We start from the raw sequence: 20,802 nt of genomic DNA, 5'->3' as shown, positions 1-20,802 counted from the left end.
CTCCACGTGTCCGTATAGCAAAACCACAATTTGCTTTAAAATACGGTTGAGGGCCATTGAGAAACATAACACAGAATAATAATGTAATTTACAAGTGAAACGTGATGGACTTAATGAGTATTTTAGAAAATGCAAATCGCTGCCCAGCAGAACACAGCGGTGACCACCGCCAAGCAAAACACAAATTCGTATTTCCCGCCATTTACGGGACCCAAATTACGCCGTCTGATTGGCTGCCAGCGCGCGACGTCACCACGCGATCTCGCAATCCGATTGGCCAGTGGAACGCTGTGGGCGTGGCATCAACTTGTCACGCTGACCATGAAACTCGGCCCCGAGCGCAGCGTCCGCCGGCCGCGTATAACTTCACCGAACGCGATCGTGACATTTAAATTGCGATTAACATCAACATGTTTTACGTGATAGTTTTTTCCGCCTTGTTCGGCATCGTCTTTACCTTCATGCTCGAAGTTTTCATCTATTACCGCCTGGGTTTAAAGCCGGTGCCGGCCAAGTCAGGTGTCGTAGGCCCGAGTGAGCCTACGGCCTCGCCTAGACCCGGTGGCGGGGAGGCGAGGGGGGTCCCCGGGGCGCAGGGGCAGGGGCAAGTCACCTCTTCCCCGGACGGTCTCGGTGCCGGCGGCGAGCCTCCGCCCGGAACGCCAGAGAGCTGCGACTTCTTGAACGTCCTCTTCCTCTTCTTGTTCCGCGAGCTCAGGGACACGGGCACTGTGCGCAGGTGGCTCATCAAGAAGATTCGCGTGGAATTTGTGGAGGTACGCACGTGACGGGGAGCACCTAGCCTGGCACCGCCGCCGCGGGGACTTTCCCCCGTCGCTGCCGGCTTCGGCTTGGCAGCGAATGTTTACCGATGCTCATGTTGTTGTCAATGTATTGAGATTGTCTTGGCGGATTTTTTTTGTGTGTCTGGCCATCTACAGCGCCTTTTGTCAATCTCCTGCTGGATGAGGGACCTCCCCACATATATCCATGCTGTACAGGTACTTGGGTTGATGAAGGCTTGAGAAATATACAGTTTGTGGGAGGATAGAAGTGCTGTACAACTGCGCTGCTTGCCACGTTGCCCCGGAGCCAGTAACAACATGTTATATACATTATAAGTTAATTGGCGATTGTGGTTATGGCTGCGTTGGTTGTGGTGCATAATTAATAAATACAATAACACATCCGTCAATAACACTGCCTTAAAATAAATAATTAGAATAGACGTTTTGGGCGATGACCCTTCTTCATGTACGGTGTCCTGCAAAGGAGTGCCATGGCCCGAAACGTCGCCTTTCCCTTAGCCAGGCACTATCCAGTCACAACCCTGCCTAACTTCCAAGATGTGATTAGATTAGGCTCATTTGGGGTGCTTTGTCCATTGCCAAATTGTATTACATGGTCTATTTTAAGAAATCATTTGATGACCTCCTCAACCAGTGTTTGCCAGCCGCAGGCAATGCGAAAAACGAAAACATTCCTTTGTTAATCCATATCTGGATGAATGTCCCCAGCACGTGTCAGTCATGCGAATGTATATTTAGAAAGAATGTAAATACTGTATCTCAATACAGTATATTGTGTGTATCCTGCTGTTTGCGTGAATGTACTTTGTAACATGCTAGTGAGTGTACAGAGCATCTTTAGAACGTAGATGTTAAAAAGCTAGATGTGCTTGTTTAACCCCACTAATACCCCATTAATCGGATGTTAAGGCAACGCTTACGTTATACATCATTGTATTATGTCGGCTCTGCTTACTGTGGGAGCTGTTCCAAATGTTTTTATTTCCCATTGACAGTATGTAATACAGTTAGAATGAACCACCTAATTTAAGGGTCACATTTTCTTCCACAGCTACTGCAGAGCAAGACAGTCGGCCGGCTGATTGAAGGGCTGAGTTTGCGCGATGTGTCACTCGGTGACACGTTGCCTGTCTTCAGCTCCGTGGTGATGCATGAACCAGACCCTGTACCTGAAAAAAATGTCCCTGAGCAATTGGATCTCGAGGTGAGAAGCCTTGTGCGTGTGTGGAAAACCTGGATCTGATTGCACGAAGCCACACATTCCTGGACCTGCATTATTCACTGCTTGTCTCCATTGCAATCAATAACTAATGCAGGGTTCTTCAACTGGCGGCCCATGGGTCAGAATGTTCTTGGTCGCCTGCCAAACTATGGCCAATGAGGATATCTGGTGTGCATGCAACATAAAGAGATACATATTAGTGACATGAGCGAGAACAAAAAAAATAGATTAAATATGTGGACAATAGATAAAGGTTCGTGAGATTAAAGTGAGGTAATCAAGGGAGAGATGAGAGACCTGGAAATTAGACATAAGTGGTAGCGTATTTGATCGTTATGTCATTAACATTTTATTTCATTACGTCTCAGGTTGATGTGGAATACAGCGGGGGATTTCACCTGGCGGTGGATGTCGACCTGGTGTTCGGCAAGTCCGCGTACCTGTTTGTGCGTGTGGCGCGTGTGGCTGGCCGCGTGCGCCTGCGCTTCAGCCACCTGCCCTTCACGCACTGGTCCTTCGCCTTTATCCGCGAGCCCGAGCTTGAATTCGACGTCGAGTCACGGCTGGAGGGGCGGCCGCTGCCCCAGCTGACGGCCATTATCGAAAGGCAGCTGCGCAGTGCCATCTGCCGCAAGCACACGCTGCCCAACTACAAAGTCAGGTGGCTTCTGCAACTGTCCTCGCATTCCCATTCATTAGGTATGATCACTGGCCTAGCACTGTTGGTGTTGGTCCTGATGTAAGGAATGGAACGGGCCACAACCCCGTCCATTTTTACCCTCTTCATATCCTGGCACGGGACCGCTCGGGTTGAGGGACCCTGGCGCAGTTGCTTTGCCCACACACTTACTAGCTACTCCAGTGGGTGTTGAAATGAATTAATCAATTGATTAAAATGAAGGAAAGTAGAGGCATCTGCACACATTGTGTGAATGATTTCGTATGTGTAAGAATTTTCATGTGCTCTAGATTAAATGAGATCCACCCCAAGCTTGTGCTCGGTGTCAATGATGTTATACAAATCTGTTTTAAGATTATATTGCTGTAAGACACACCTACAACATTTCTTTGAAAATACAGTGGAATTAAGTGCTTCATATAATCCATAGGATACTTTGTTTTCGAAAGTGTGATGGCTTGTTTGTATTGGATTCATATAATGCCTGCTGGCACTAGGGACAGCGCTATTCAAAATATAAATAACTTTATTAATCAATCAAGAATTGTGGCAGTTGTTAAGATAAGAAAGGGCCAAATCATTCAGGTCAAATTAGGCATGTTAAGATACATGCATTCATATTCGCAGGCTACATTCATTCTACAAATGATATATTATACAAAATACTTAAAAGTGATGTATTATTGTACGTTGAGGCTCATGGAGCAACTGTTAAAACAAATAATACAGTACAAGCAAGATGGTAAAAACAAGACCAATAGATTATTTAGTAAAATTACAATGTTACATTTGACAGTTAATTATATTGCTATAGAGGGGGGGGGGGAGCGGGTGAATCCTTGCAAGATAATATAGATTCTTAGATTTGTTGCCACTCCTTTATACATTGTGCTTATGTGTGTGTGTGTGTGTTTTGTACTGGTTTTCGAGTGCAGATCCAAGCCGTTCTTTCCTGTTCGAGTTGTTCCACGCGACATCGACCTGTGCATGCAGGACAGCAAGCTGAGCGAGGGTAGGCTGAAGGTGGCGCTGCTGGAATGCAGCAGGTGGGGCCCTTGCAAGCTTACAGTTATTGGCTTCATATTCATACAAAAATACAAAGGCAAATACCACGTAATATTGCGTTTTCAGGCTGTTGGGGTAAATGCTGTTAGTCTTCTTATTGTGTATGGCTTACGTAGATGCAGAACAACAACTACAATTTCACATCAAGATAGTCAAGCCAGATAACCACCTCAGGAGCAGCAGAGTGTACCGATGTGATGCCGCCTCCATATTTGTGGATTAGGAATTGCGACATTATATGTTGTATGGTCTGTTCTGGATGACCACAGTCACACACCTGAGAGTTTTACATTTTCCACTTGTGCATCGGGTATCTGCATCTGCCAGGGTTTGTGTGGATGCGGTTTAAAGTGGACCACGAGCTTCGTGGAAGATCAAAACCAGGGATCCTTCTGCTTTGGGTCTTTCACCCAATGCTGTTAGTGAGCACCTATGAAGGCCAATACAGCACATGAGGGGATGATATGGCCAGCACCATGCCCAATCGCCTTTGTCTCCCCAGTACTGATGTTTACCCACTGTACACCAGGTATTGATTGAAGGCTGAGTCAACCTAAGGGAGGCTCAGGACCAATACATATATTTGCCAATGTTATTGATTGAGTAGGAATCAAACTCGTTGCTAGGTTTATAGTGCAGTGTGCTAACTACTAACACTTGTTGCTCCCCACACACACATGGACACATGCTCCTATTAACCTCAATTATCGTATTGAAGCTTTTAACTCGACGCAAAAATTGCATGCTATATGTATATGATTAAAAATGCAGCAGTGCATGCACATTCACATCCTTTGCACATTTACTGGGTCAGAGTTCCCAACTTACCCCGAATTGAGGAAATAGATATTTATGCACCGTACATCAACAACTGTGCTAATTGGAGGTGTTTGCACACTTTATACTAGGTTTGCCACTATCATTTATCATGATTCGATTCAAGGTTCGATGATAAAACAAAGCAATATTTGAGTTTCCTGTAGTTTTATAATTGTTTTTCACAATGTTATTGTGTTTTTTTGCATTTTACTGTTCTGAAATTAAGTAAGATAACTTAAAAGTACTTCAACTTCAGTTTTACTGCCATTAGTCTGCAACTTCTAAGTTTACAATCTATAACGCTGGTTGGCTGCAGATGGGGAGCCATTGAGTTTGCAAAGAGCAATGCCACGTCCTCCCATACTCAACAAAAATTACTGCTGAGGGCTGCCTCGCTTCCCTCTCATTTTACTTTGAAAACGTTTCGGTTTACGAAACATTTCAGCCTGAACATGATTAGTAGTCAAGAGTCTGCCCGAGCAAGTGATAACAATCTTTTGGGGATTTTTGACCATATTTAAGCGAGATAAACACATGCAAAATATAAACTTGAATCCGAAACGTTTTCTGGATAAAGGAGGCAGAAGTGATGCAGCCCTCCGTGCATGTGACATTATTTCCCCATCTGCTCCTTTACAGACCTTGGATTCTGTCTTGTAGGTATGAATTTTGTATATGCAGCAGTAGTGAGATAGGAGTGAACACTGGGTCTCGGGAGGCGGTCTGAAGGAGTCTGGAACATCGCTCCCCCCCCCCACCCTTTTACTCTGTAAAACTGGGTTCAGTCTGCAAAGCCTGTTTGCTGCACGCATCCTCAGTGCAGAGTGAAGGTCAGGTTTAGCAAAAACATGTTTTACTTTCATTATTATTCTGAACTTTAGTTGGTGTTGTTTCATTAATGACTTGTCAGGAAGTGGAATATTTCAGTTTAATTTCAAGCTTATGACAAATAAAACAAGTAACTGCTTAGACTATGTAAAACAAAACATACGATACCGTTATCGCGGATCTTAAATTGTACGAACTATCGGAGTATTGCTCTATACAATAATGATGGCAAACCAACTTATGACTCAGTTTCCCCGTGCTGATGGCTTATGTGACCAGTGTTTTTATTATGTTCTGCTCATAGTTTGTGCATTATTATACTTAGGCTGTGTGCCCCAGTACATGTTAGATATGATTGCACTGCTCTCTGTGCGTGTGCTCTGGGCGTTCCTTGGCTAGGCTGTACATACCAGGATCCCAGGAACGGGAAGTGGCTGTTCACTGCACGTTGGAGCTGAGTGCTGGCCAGTGGAAAGAGCGAGAAAGGAGTGCCGTTCGAGAGGTATCTCCACGCAGAGTGCATGGCACACACCCCAGAGATAAGCGCATGTTGTTCTAACTTGCCCCCAAATAGCCTTTATCTTACAGGGAAATAATCACGAGTACATGTATATTTCCAGCCATCCTTTGTGAATTCAATAAAATACTTGGCTTGTCAGCTAAGCATGTGGTTTAGCACACACACATTGCCCGGGTCTATGCCGATATCCACAGTGCCTTGCAGCAAAGGTAAGTGTAATGTCTTTGAAGTGCTAAATGTTTACAGTAACATTGCTGGTTCTCAAAATGTATATTAAAATGGATAACATACACACATTGAACTTAAAAAGACATTCAGAGATGCATTAATTCCAATAAAGACCTCTTTTTGAAGAGGATAACTGCACGGATGTCTATTATATAAACACTATGATATGAATTTAGCCCACAAAGCGATTTGAAAGGGAAATGTGAATGATTATGTATGTTCAACTTCTTTCACACCGTACGTTTCCAACCTTGCTAAGCGGAGGTGCAGTGAATGACAATTCAATATATATCGTTGTTTTCCTGATTATATTGTAAATGTTTATAATTTTGATGGACTTTATTATTTTCCTTTCGAGCCCATTCCTACATTTTGCTCACTAGGTGGTGCTAGAATGCTTCTTTGGACAGTCAATGATTTGCGCATTATTTTATATGTGTGTTCATCTGACATATATTGATTCACTTGGTATATTAGCATGCAGTGAAATACACAATAGGTGACCAATGTCAACTGCCCTACCGCTAACAACTTAATTCACAAAAAAAGTAGAAATTATATTTTTGGAGAAACATTTTTATATTTATCTAAATGGATGTTTGCCCCTTTTAAAGAAATGACGATTTTCTGCCAAGCGTAAGATAAATGCATCATGTTTTTCGTGCAAGCAAAAGGAAAGAAAGTGAAATGCGCTTAAAATATTACATACCTACACTATAGCTCGGTTGGCTACGTACAGTGCGAAAGAAGTTCAACATATATTATCCAACATCCCATGACCAAATAATTGAATGTGCTCGATCTTGTCAAATCTCGAATGTTACCCAGGTTTGACCCTGGGTAGTGGAAGACTGCTGGGAAATAGCAGGTGTTGTAGCTTTGGGTTCTCGAGGTACCCAAGAGATGGCAGTACAGCCATAACTTATGGCTATATTTGTGTGAAGCTTTGGGTTTCCATCCTCTCCTATGAGTGGATTTTCTCCGTGTACCCCTCTTTCCTCATACATGCCAAACACTGGAAATGTCCAAGCATTAACAAATAGTCTAGAGGCTCATGTTGCTTTGCTGGGAAATTAGGGGATGAATATATTTTATATGTGCCTGATGCTTTATTCAACATAGGTATTTACAAAATGAAATAGGGGTGAAAAATTTACCCCCGGTAATTATATTATTTGTTGTGATTCATGGTCACAATTTGATTTAAGAATTGATTATGCTTTTGTAACTAAGGTGAATGGTAGCATATTTAAAGCAACAGAGATGACGTGCATGCATTACATACAAAGTATAAGTTAAAAAAGTAAATTCTTATGAGATTTGGTGTGTTTTGGAAGCTTAGGAATTGTAATTAATTGACAAAGCCGTCTTTTGCACATTTGCTTTTGCACAGCTAGCTTAAGATGTGACTATAAGAACAAGATGTGCAGCTTCACTTCACAAGTACTCTGTAAATAAACAAAACATCGTGCATATCATTCTATTGCACGTTTAGAAATTTGTTTTATTCGAAGATTCATTTCACTGATGGCAGTCTTTCTCATAATAACAACACAAAAGAGTATTTCATGCTTCATCCAGGCCATAATAGCGATTTTTAAAGCTGACATTTTGCATGACGGCATAATTGTAGACCTACGCATTGCACAAGGCACATGGCACGCAAGCACATTATACTTTCATTATTGTCCTGGTCACGACTCGGAGTGCGCAAATTAGTACTGACTTGTGTGCCTTTAAATGTAAGTCCTTCGATGCCATTATCACAAATTCCATTGCTGTGCTGTGCAAGGTTCATGAACATGTCTCCTTTGTGGAAGCTCGGGATATTTTTGCACTGAACAATGACTGATAGGTTTAGTTAATTACTGAAAATGATTTTGGTGGCATTGATTACCATTTTAAGTACTTTTTTGTGATAGTTTTTGAAAGTTAAAATGTAATTGCTCTGGCAATGTTTTATGCTTTGTTATAATAACACATGTATGTATGTTGAACTTCTTTTGCACCATACGTAGCCAACCTAATAATACATATAAAATTCAAGTGAACGTTTCCTCTTGAAAAGTGTTGAGATCTCCATTACATGCGGTCGGAATACTTTGCCAAAAAATTTCTGAAGCCGTGACGTAGAACGCCGTTCCGGTGAACCATAAATAGACCCGAAATCTCACCGCCAAGTAAGTGGCTTTATTTATTGCCACTGAGCGACAATGCTGATAGGAGCTGTTTACACAGTCTCTTTGCCTATAGAGCATGGGGCCCTGTCCTTGATTCAGTCTGCGGCATGGCCAGATTTCATTCCGCCTGAGCTCCTCTCGAGCACCGGCATGCTCACTAGAGAGTGCACCTTCGTGCGCCTTCCTTGATTGCCAAGTCGTGCTCACGACACCACGGTTCATATCCACGAGTAAATTGAATCGTGGCGATAAACCGTGTTGCCTGGTTATGCGACCGTCTGCAGCCTGCAGCTTGAAGGGGATGGGCTCCAGTTCCCCAAGGGCCCAACGAGCTGAAAGGCTTTTTGGCACTTCGCTTTCAATCAGGGCTTTCCATGCATTTCTCCCCGCTCGCCATAGTAGTTGGCTGCTATTGCGAGAAAAGCAAAGTGTAGTTCTGCACGTGAGCCCAAAGTTTATTGAAAACATCCCAGTGGGAAGTGCGTGACTGTTTATGCTACGCTTAAGGTTTAAATAACCAAATTAGGTGTCTCAGATGCTGCATCCAAATGATATATTTTATTCTCTGTCAATCATATAAGCACAAGCAAAATGTATGTATACAAGTCACTTAGACAAGCAAAGTAAACCTATTGTTTTAATTGCGTGTGTAAGGGCTGCAAGTATATTGTTTGATAGTAAAAGGAAATGAGCAACGGGATTATATTCAAACATTTTATTGCTAAAGACAAATGTGTTCGAGGCAGTGCCAACAATTTTTGTACATCAATATTTAGGCCCAATTTCCAAAGTAAGTTGTAGATCGTTTGTCACTTTTGTAAATATATATATTTCTTAAAGGCATACATTACTGTAATTCTATACAAAATTTAATTTGTTATGAGCTGATTTGGTGGCATCTGGAAAAGCGCGAGCTGGAAGAATGGGGTTTGGAGCAGATAAAATAAGCTTTGCGACGCAATCCTTGTCTTAGAATGGTGTGTGTGTGTCTAAAGCCTTTATAAAACAGGATGGGGTTGGCACATTGATTATTGACATTGCTATCTATAAAATAAGAGCATTTATTTTGACACCATCAAAATTGCCGTCCATGCTTGACACGTTAATATGCCCCTTAAGATTTGTGAATGTCAAAATCTATTAGTTGTGGATGTAAGCGCTTGCTGGTATTCTTTCCCTGAAAACATTGTGTTCCAAATGTGACGATTGGCTTACAAGAAGAAATACTGTAATAGTGGGTATGTGTAAACATGGGCTGCGTTATCATGTGTGCTCAGCGCGTGTTAATGCCGCTGTAACATAAGCCATCACTTATTTGAAATTGCACCACAGTTAATCTCTGCTGTCCAGATGCAGTTCCAAAACAAGAACCACATTAATATAATTTAAGGAAAAAAACCCGTCGAATTGAAGTTATTTTGTGGACAGAAAATTGCAAAGTTCCTGGTATATGTGCGTTCAAGTTTGGCAGCTGTAATTTTCCCTGATTGTTTTCATCATTGTCACCAGAAAATATATCGAAACGAAAATCACTCATTAAAATAATTACAGTTAATAATGTGTTGACAAAATGCGATTGAAATTGCAGTGTTTATGGGGCTTTTTTCTCATCCCTATTTCGAAAAATGTTCTTTCAAGCAAGAAAGGCCACATTGGAAGAAGTCAGCGCTGTGAGGATGTCTTTTTTCCAGTACAAAGAGCCAGTAATGGACATATTAAAGTCCTACTGCGTTTTGGTGCCTCTTATGAGCACATTTTAATCTTGACGTTATCGGTCGAAAAATGATGCCCTGCTGTATGGAGCAGCGTATCTATTATGCCAAGCGCTGTAGAAAGGAAATGAAATGCTTGCCAAAAGCAGAGCATTATGGTGCATTATTGCAACTTTCAGATTCAATCTTAAGGCTGCCTGCTTCTGTTATCTGTTTGCTGTAATCCAGCATGATAAAGACTCAAAATTGGGTTTGCTGAAGACTATAATTTCTTTACTTGTAAGTAACTTTACGTCTGCCTCTATCATCGCTTTTCTTCCATTTGGGTTTGCAGCATCAAAGCCTGTGCCTTTCCAGTGGGAAATGTTGGTGCTTCATTTAAATTGAGCAGACAGAATTCAGTTGTACGGTGTATTATTCCGAAGTATCAAGTAATGGATGCGAATAAAAAATTAATTAGTATTTTTCTTGTCCAAAATTTTAGAAAACGGTTTTGTTTAAATGTAAAACAAACTCACGAATACAACTATGATGAAACTACCCTCATGTCCTACATTACAAAAATATCAGGATGTATTTTTTTTGTCAAAATATATTATATATTATAATTGGCAGTAAATGTATGCCTGTAGTTTATCACGATGGGACTGTTTATATACTATCGTTAGGGTAATTTGAAACACTCATACTTGTTTGAGATTTTTTATGGCATCTTTTTGATGTGCGGAATAAGCACGTTTAAGAATACTTATTTACCTACATAGCTCGTAAGTAAAAAAAAAATGTGCGTGAGCCAATAGTTCTTCAAATCATATGGGCGCTGAACATTCTGCTTCCCAAATACGGTAGCCATATCAAATTATGCGACGAGCAATATGCCGACCTCCCCGGTGCTCGTGCCACGTTTTTAGAGTGGCTCTTCAAAACGTTCCCAGCGATCCTTGTTGCGCGCAATAATTTCACACGCTTTGGCTTCCTCTGACAGTTATTGATTGTCATTTTGTCAAAAGCAGGAACAGACTTTGTTGGAAAATTGCCTCCACCGGTGTTTATAACGGACCGGTATTGATGTTTATGATGTCCAGGCAGGTGGATGTGTTTGCCGGTGGCTTCCCTGTGGTGGAACGGGGTACCGACCCAGAGAGTCCGTGCTCGCTGCCATGCCTATTCGCCTTAGTTCTTTTCACAACTTAATGGCAGCGTTTAGTCTCCAGCAGATGTCAGTTGTTTCCAATGAATACCTCTAGACATTGATGGAATTTTCTCCCCGAGAAGCCAAAGATTGTTGACACAACCTTTTGGGGAGGGGGTGGCAGGCGGTTTGGGAGTGGCTCTAGGGGAGGAAATTGCCACAATTTTAGTGATGACCTCTTTCTTGGTTCAGGTTTTTCGGCTGCAATTTTCGGCGTGTCATTTTATATTAGTCCATCACACTCTCAGACCAGATGGCATTCGTTGGAGAGGTTGTTTGCAATACAATAATTCCACCACCATGAAACATGCTTTTTCTCATCAGTACCAAAATGTCAGCACTCTAAAAAGAATATATGTATCTCATGCCATTCTTTGGATGTGCATTGTGATGTAGTCACAATGAAAATTTCGTTATTTTATTATTTTTCACACACTATGATCAATTTTATATTAAACTAAAGTAGCGTGCTACTTACTATTTCACATTGTATTATTTTATCAATGCATTGTTTTTGTGAAATAAATGATATCCAGTTTTGTGCTGAATTCTAATGTAATAGTGCACTGTAAGCAAGCGGTATAGTGCATATGCATATACACATACATGCCTGCATGTTTTTTATGTAACATTGAGAATTAAAGGTCATTACTGAAAGTAACATAAGCTGCCAATTAGCATGCCTAAGTGCTACATCTTGAGCGAAATAGCTTGAATTACCCATTGGTGACATTTTTTCCTCTTTTTGTAATAATTACTTTTTGTCACTTACCGGCAAACTGATACATTTTAATTGCGGTCATTATGGAAACGATTCGAGGGAGTATGAACATTTGGTTGCAATTACAGGTATCCCTTTCATATTAAAGCAGAGAGATATAGTCACGGGTGAGGGACAGTAGCAACCCCTGCCTGCCAATTAAGGGTGTTGGCTCCTTAAATTATAGTAATTATTTCACATATTGCTCATGGTAATGATAAATCCCATCCCGTCTTGCCTGGCATTGGCCTGTCTGCTGAAATTAACCTGTGTCTTTGATTGAGCACATCTGGTGACGTGGGAATGCGATGTTTCCATCCATAAGTGTTGGCTGAAAATTAGGGGTTTGTATGTGTCATGAAAAGTAGAGCTGAGTCGTAGTGACTATTGCAATAGATGAAAGCAAAAGGGCTATTCGTTCATTGCATGCAAATATGGTTCCTTCTTATTCCAAAATAAATCTGCGTGAATATAAAAGACGTTAGATTGTTATCATCATTGCTTGTGCTATTTCAGTAGTGTGCACTCGCTATTTAAAAAAGGTAGTTTTGTAAATATTCTTACTTGGCATTTGTTACAGTGGCCACATTTCTGTTGCTCGTATAATCTGCCATCATCTGTAAAATGACATCTTACATTTTGCCATCAGAAGCGTCTCCAACATGCTTGATGTGCAATTGTTGTTGATGTAATTGAGCTTGGTAGTAAGTTGCTGCACACTTAAAAGCAGCATTTGTTACAATTAATATTCAAGTCCACTAAAACTTTTATTGGTTTGAAATTGCAATGATATTCTAGCTTCACATGCTAAAGCAGCCGTATTTTGGTTGCTTATAATCTACCATCATATTTCAAATGCCGTCTTACACTGTTGGTTCGTCACATCGCAATGCATTTCGATTTGAAAATCCCCTCCATGCTGTTGTGACATTTTGCGATGAGCAGCACCTTCATTAGGCTTGATGCAAGCACATGCGCACTCACTCCCAAGAACACATTTTAAAAAGGGCATTACTATGTGTGGTGATCTTAATCGGAAGTCGTATAATTTCCAAATGAGTGGTGGCTTAAATCCAAACAATCCATCTGGCTCCATTGGAAACCTCATTTGTCAGTAGCAAAATATGATAATTGTTTTTTTACCCTTTTATCTGGCAACAAAACTGACACCTTTTTTTTTACAACAATCCATCTGGCTGTTTTGACATTCTCTAAGCTGCTGTGACACACATCAATGCAGTGTTTAGTTGGCATAGGTGACAGGGATTTTTGAGCAGTTCATGATCCATATCCCTTGAATGGGGAAACATTGTGAGTAGGCAGCAAAAGCCGATTCAGTTGCGGATGAATAGCAGAGGGTGACTGATTTAATATGCATGAGGCTGTTCAAAGGTGAACATCAAAACGTGTTTAATTTTAATATGTAAGCTAATGCCAATGTGTTTATTCTGTTCTGGTGATTGTTGTTTAATGTAAATGTTAATTAGTATTGATAATTATGCGGGGTGGAAGTGGATTGCAGCTGTAGAGGTTTATATTGGCGTGGATAATCCGTTGTAGAAGCCAAATAGGAATTTGTGTTGTTAGAAATTGCAAATTCATTTTAAAAAAATTCCATAAAAGTAAATCAACCCCAATATTGCAGATATGAAGTTATTTACATACCAGATCAATTGATAATTACAAGATAAATCCACTAATAAATGCTATAATGTGGACTGACAAGTCGGCACAACACCGAAAATAAATAGATAACTTGAAAAAAACATGTAACTAAGTCGATATTATTTTGCATCATTATGACCTTGTTATCATTGTGACTTAATCATCTGGAACGCACCCAATCTCACCAAACCTCGGAAGCTAAGCAGGGTTAAGCTTCTGAAAGCCATTGGATTGACGACCAACATCCATGACAGGTGTTACGAGGCCAGTGGGGCTAAGTGATGGGCAGCAGAGGCCGATGCAGAAAAAAATACATTGATGCTCTGTACTGCTTTGCTTCAACGTCTGCGCTCCCCGCACTGATCAGCATAGCGAATGGCCTCGCATGACTCACATTGCAGGGAGAGGCCATCGAACAGTGAGGTGACAAAAGGGTTGTGCACATAGGTGGCGGGATGTTAACGACCCTACCTGGTATACAGCAGGTTGTGGGTTCGATCTCGACCCTGACTCCTGTATATTTGGAATATGCCTGTTTCTCCCTGTGGTCGCGTGGATTTTTATCCCGGGTCCTACGCTTTTTACCTCCACATTTAGAATCGACGTGCGTTTCGAGCATTTGGCTGCTATAAATGTTCACATCACAAGGCGGCACTTGGTTGAGCTATCATTTTTTGGCCAGGTTGCTTCTGACAAAGAGCTATATAGCTCAGTGGGCCTCTTACCTGGTAGTTAAAAAATTAAAAGCTGCTGGGTTATGAACGTCACTGAGCATGTGAGTGCGGCACGCGTGCTTGGTGAGCGCAACTCAAGTCGGCTGCCGTGTGTTTCCAGGTTGAGATCGTGAAGGTCGGCACGGCCCCCATCGGCCTCACTTTCCGCCAGACACAGTCCACAGACGGGGAGTCAAGCCAGGTCCTCGTGGAGGCGATAGCGGCAAACTCCCCCGCCGCCAGTGCAAACATACGTCGCGGGGAACGGCTGGTGACAATTGGAGGTGCGATGTCCCCGAAAATGCGTGCCAGTGTTCTCGTAGCGTTCGCCCAGTGCTATAACAATGGTCGTGTCGACATCATCAACTCCCATACCTTAAATTGCTCTTGTTTGTTGTTACGTTCATATCCTCAACGGGAGCTCTTCAGCAGCTATGTTAAATAATGCCATTAGTTTGAAAATGTGTGTCTGCGTTCTGCTCGGAGTTAATGCGAACACAAACGCATTTAAGTGTTTCTTATAATATTTTCCTCCTGCTGTTTCCTTTGCTGTGTGGTTCTATTTCACTCCAATATAGCCAGCTTCCTCGTGTACAATTGTTGAAAGTAAATGGCGGCAGTATCATTTCATGTGTATGGCTATGTGAATTTTTTTTTATCATTCCGGTAGCCCACAACTGAACTGTGTTTCCTAGCCTCTAAACCTGAATCCAACTCTTTTTTTTGGCAGGAACGAAAGTGGCCACTTCAAGCCAGGCGTCGAAACTGATCAAGCAAGCAGGGGAGCGAGTAATAATCAGCTTGGAGCGGACGTTTGGAGGCGTGCAGCCGCCTCCTGGCAGCGCCTCGGGCCCTCTGCCCCACGGCATGCATGTGACAGATGGTTCTGCTATTATCCCAGATGACGATTCTTCCAAAGGTCAGTAGAAGTGGATATCCAAATACGATGCCTGTGCCTTAATTTGGCCGGTTTGCTACCTGCCGGAAATGTACACCTTAAGAAGAAGAGTGGTAGCTGTGGTCAGTCCAACGCCAGATGAAAGCCACCTTGCGGCGTGTGGTCAGGGGGGTTGTTTGACTGGACTTCACGCTGGTTACTGCAGCTTGGTGAAGGGGGAGCCCAGGACTGCTTCACGATATTGCACGCCACTAATATTACCCATGACCAGGAATTGAACTTGTAGCGCAGTGAACTCCTAATGTGTATGTATGTTGAACTTCTTTCGCACCGTATGTAGCCAACCATGCTAATCGGAGGTGCTGTGTGCTAACCACTGTGCCACTGCAACCCTGGTGTACATCTGCTTTCCAGTTGCATACCAGTTGAATCATTTGTACTATAGATATTTAAAGTGCGGGTAATGTCAGATCATGACATATGCTTAACCAAATTATGCTTTTATCAGGTGGTGGAAATCAATTATTAACCTTACATAGTCGCTCAATGACATGCATGGACCACCTTTTGTCATCTTTGTTCCTTAACGTATGCCTCTGTACTTGGGAATGTGAACAGACACGGTCTCCCTGGGGTCCGTTGAAAGTAACGACGCGAGAGACGGAGATTCTGACGTGGGCGAGGGTGAATGTGGCGACGGTTTCCCCGAGAGCCTGCGCTCGAAAGAGGAACCGCCCCTGTCGCTGCTTTCTGCTCCACCGACCAAGGATGAGGCACCGCAGCCGCCCTCCACGGCCAGCCCCAGCAAGCGGCGCACAATGGCCACCCTCGGCAGCATCTCGCCGATCCTTAGCCGCCGGCTGCAGCAATCCTCGCCGCTCCGTTCTTTACACAAGGGCTATGACGCGGCCAAAGGAGGGAGCACCACACCTGCACAATCAGATGGAGAGAAGGTGGCTCCGTCTGCTTCTGCTAAGCCCGGCACGGTGAATCAGAGCGGTCGGCCGCCCCCGATACCGCCCAGACCGCAGCTTAGGGCCACCAGCAGTGCACCGCTTGGGAGCCTTCAGTCGCCCGGGGAAACGGGCGATGCAAGCACGCTCAAACCCACAGACAAGGGAGGATCCATGGAACAAGTGGAACAAGAGAAACTCGGCGACGCGACGGACAGCGGAGCAGTCGGTACTAGTGGCCTGGCGTGTGCAGAGGAGTGCACGGACGAGCTGCGTGTCACGCAGGAGATGGTGTACCACTCCAACAGGGCTGTGTGGCCGGCTCGTGCCGCCTCGCACACCTTCGACGTTGAGAGTCATCACCGCTCCCTAACGGTCGCAGTTTGGCGCAAGGACCCGCTCAAGCCGGACTCCCTGCGCTGCCTGGGCTATGCCAGCGTGCCACTCATGGAGATAGCAGCGGAGTGCCTGGCTACCGCGTCCTATGAGCACGAGGAGGTGTTCCCGCTGAGCGCGCCCGAACCCAGGGCCACCGCCAACCGCACCGCCATGCGCAACGCCAATGCAAAGGAGAAGCAGAATCTGGAGCAACCATATTATGGTGACGTTCGGCTGCGGTTTGCCTACTGGGTCGACGAAGGCGGCGATGGTTTGACATCATCGAGCACAACAAACGTGGACGAAGACCGCGATCTTTTCACAAGAGCCGAGGAGATTGGCCCCCTGCCCGCCGGGGTGCGCGATTGGGACAGCGGCCCACCCGCAGCACCTCCGCCACCATTGTCGCCACTGCCGCCATCGTCGGGGATGGGTGGAGCGGTGCGCCACAGCTTCTGCGACACCCAATTCCAGAACCCCACCTACTGCGACTACTGCAAGAAGAAGGTGTGGACCAAGGCGGCGACGCAGTGCTCGCGCTGTGCCTACGTGTGCCACAAGAAGTGCCAGGAGCGCTGCTTGGAGGAGAGCGAGAGCGGGCGCTGCATGCCGAGGGAGAGCAGGGACGGAGCCCGTGAGGGTGGCGCCGCTGGTAGTGGCGGCGCCGCTCCCGGCAGTGGTGGTGGCGACCCACCGGCTAGGCTCTCAAACCTCAAGCAGTCGGTTGCGATGGCACGGTCCCGTCTGACGCTGGCCGTGCCCAGGCCGCTGCGGCAGGCCGGGAGTCGGCTCCGAGCCAGTGAAGAGGTTGTCGTCGGGCCAACGCAGTCGGGGGGAACGTCGGACAACGAAAGCAGCGACAACGAGGGAGGGAGCAGCGGGAGTGCGGCGGGTCCCACTGGGCAGCCATCCGCTGTGAGTATGAATATGTACGCGTGAATGAATACAAAATAAAGGATAGTACTATATCGCTTTAATTTAATGAGTGAAATGCTAAGAAATGTAACCACTTTATCATGATTACTAACAGTTTATCCTAGTCCTATACAGATTTTTGTCCATCCACTGGATGAGGGCCTCGCTATGCCATGTGGCTCATGGGAGTTATTTAATCATGCTTAAACTATACTGGTCAGTGCAGGTTGAAGGTGGGGAGCATCGATGTAGGAGCATAGTACAGTACAACTACACTGATCTTACCAACAAAGTGGCAGCCCTGCACACTGACCTCAGAAATTCGTGATGTTTCCTATGATGATGATGATAATGGCGATGAAGACGATAGCGATGACGATGATGATGATGATGATGATGGAGATGTCTGCGCGTGCAATGGAGCAGGCGTCCCTGCCGGGCCGGCTCGAGGACAGCGTGTACCTGGCCGTCAAGGAGATCGGCCGTGAAATCTTCCGCGGCATGCCGGCCGAGGAGCGGAGGTCCAAACTGGAGCAGATGCTGGACAAGCTGCAGCAGGAGGTGGAGGCCGAGCTGGAGCAGAGAAACTCGCTCGAGAGGGAGGAGCGCCAGGCGTGCGCCGCCGGCGCGGATGCGAAGAAGGTGGTGAACGTGACGCACTCGTTGCGCAAGTCCACGGAGAGGCTACAGGTCAGGCCATCGATTTTTTTTCGCATCGCAGTTAAAGCCCCGGCTTGCCGGATTTCGCATTTGGCCGCACCAGGTTGGCTAATAAAACCAAACATAGTATGCAAATGAAATGCAAGCACATCGTAAATGGAATGTTGTGCACACGACACACTTTGGGATTTGTTACGTAACGCATAATGTATAATCAAAATGCACAAGAGCATGTGGTATTGTGTATAATGTACGAAATACGAGAACGGCAATAAGTGTATTTACAGCAATATGTTATTGGTGGGATATGGGGGACGGGTATGGATAGAGGTGGGGGAGTGGGGGAGTGGGGACGGGGGTTCCGGCGTACATTGAAACCAAAGGACATGAACACCGCACAGCACATCGTTACACAGCACACAACATACCATAAAGTCATTCTATTTGTTGGTCGGTAAAATAACACACGCTACACACTAATACGTTTACAGTGATTCGTATACATATATGGGACAAAGGGTTGTTTATTACTTTGATTTTAATTATCTTTGCAGCTAGCTGGTCTTTTCAGCTATCTGGACCAGGGCTCTCCTACCCGACTAGTCAGGCTAGCTGGGGTTTTACTGTAATTCACTTCTCCTGTTACGCCTGCCTTATGTTCTCAGCACGGGGTCCCTTTTATCGCACGCATTTCATAGCAACACGTACCCGCGCTGGTTTCAAACGTAAGTTATCTTTTTTATTATAGTGCAAGGAACGAAATCGTTTCCCCATTTCATTCCTCGCTCTTAGGCCCACGGCAACTATGCCACGCCACTGTCACGCACCGCTCACGAGGTGTTCCATCGTCCGTGTACAGGCGCTGACGCTGCTGTCCATCCACTACCGCGCTGGGATGGAGGAAGAGGATCAGCCGGAAGTTGGCTGCGTGCCGACGAGTGGCCCTTCCTCTGCACACCGGCTCCCACAACCTCCCCAGGCAGTGTCCTCCGTGTTGACCCAGCCCACACCAGACGTGCCCTTGCGCCCGGCAGAATCGGAGCAGTTCTATACGCCGCAGGAGCCTTCGTTATTCTCTTCACCGCCGCGGGACGACCTAGCGGTAATTCAGGGAGCAGTGGTAGAGGTGTCTGGGGCGGCGTGGGAGGAAGGGGAGGCGGAGGAGGCTTTTGCGGCTGCGTCGGAGGTTTGCGAAGACCCGGGTGAGATTGTGTTTGCATTGGACGTGGAGGAAGATGACGAGGAAGTTTGAGCAAAGCTGCTAGCCTAATACGATGCAGAGTGCAATTGATGAAAATATACAAGCAACATTGTGGAGATACACATTAGCATACGGTATATTTATAATAAGACTTGACAGATAGAGCCCGCTCTAAAAATAAAAGTTTGTGCCCTTTGTAAATCCACTGCAGGATGAAGGCGTTCCCATGCTGTGTTGGTCATGGGGTTTGTTTGACCTCAACATGCTGGTCAGTCAGTGCGGGTTACCAAGGTCGGTTCAGATATCACTGGCCACTGATGTTCGCCGGGGCTGGGAATCGAACTTAGAGCTCTCTTGTTTCATAGCATGGTGCGCTGACCACTGCATCATCACTCCACCCCTCTGTCTTTGTAGCATTTAATAAATGCTGACAAATATTTTATATAATTCTTCACGTTGTATGGCCTGCCCTGTTTAATAAAGGAACATTTTGGGGGGAATTGTCCATAAATACCATGCCCATTCATTGAATCTGTGATGTCTAGAAAGCATTGTGTTCCTGCTGGGTATTGTGCATCAGTCTGTTACTTCAATGAAGGTCAGCAATGGACTTTTAGGTTTAAATATATGTATTAAAATCTGCTAGAATATGCATGCTACCTGTTGGAGATAATTTAAAATTGTTCTTTAATGTGCAGCTTTCAGAAAAATAATTTTCCTGGTAATGTTATGTTGCACTGTTGCGGTCGGTTTCTCAGTATCACAGTGTTATTGTTAAATTTCCAATTGTGACGACTCTGCTTTTCTGCTGATGTTGTACTTGTGTTCTGTGCGTAAAGATATTTTGTTGTTTGCAAGCTTAACCTTTTAGGGAATTGGGCTTGCAACGGTGGAGCCTCTCCTCGACATTAAAATGTTTTATAATCACTCCATCCGCCGCAGAATGCCCAGCGAATGTTGACATCAACGTCACATCCACAGTGATCATGCTCTTTGCAAAACAAGTGTGGCACATTTTGACTGTCTTTAATACAACTTGTGTTTGGTTTCGGCATTATGATTAAAAGAGATATATTTAAAGCACTTTTCTCTAAGATCTCTATTCACAGTCGCTTAAAACCGATGCTTTTTCAATGTATTTTTATTTCAAGGTCAACATGAAAGAACAGTTGTCTGGCTATCTGTATTCTTTTCATAGAGCTATGTCAATAGCTAACAAGAATGTAATACAATGATGCCATCTCTTAACTGGAACTAGATGGCTGAGCTGATGGTTTTCTATTAACAGTATACATTTTTGCTTAATTGGCAAGTAAATATTATTGACCCTTTTCAATGGCATCTGCAAATATTGCCAACAAGGTCCATACAATCCAAGCAAAGTTAGTGTCAATAGGCACAATAT

The 20,802-nt window shown here is 44.4% G+C and overlaps 1 protein-coding gene across 1 annotated transcript; it reads left to right on the top strand.

Moving 5' to 3' along the window:
* Positions 1–312: 312 nt before the first annotated feature.
* Positions 313–20,580, top strand: LOC144935136 (PDZ domain-containing protein 8-like). Its single transcript, XM_078861576.1, has 10 exons — positions 313–776; positions 1,861–2,013; positions 2,400–2,692; positions 3,646–3,756; positions 5,822–5,924; positions 14,514–14,676; positions 15,123–15,311; positions 15,909–17,536; positions 17,963–18,226; positions 19,056–20,580. The coding sequence occupies exons 1-10, from the start codon at positions 411–413 to the stop codon at positions 19,446–19,448; spliced, it is 3,663 nt and encodes a 1,220-aa protein (XP_078717702.1). The 5' UTR covers positions 313–410; the 3' UTR covers positions 19,449–20,580.
* Positions 20,581–20,802: the final 222 nt, after the last annotated feature.

This window comes from Lampetra fluviatilis, chromosome 12, assembly GCF_964198595.1.
Source record: "Lampetra fluviatilis chromosome 12, kcLamFluv1.1, whole genome shotgun sequence".
In the NCBI taxonomy this organism is placed as follows: domain Eukaryota; kingdom Metazoa; phylum Chordata; class Hyperoartia; order Petromyzontiformes; family Petromyzontidae; genus Lampetra; species Lampetra fluviatilis.
The sequence above is the reverse complement of the archived record's forward strand: the minus strand, read 5'-3'. Positions and strand labels throughout refer to the sequence as shown.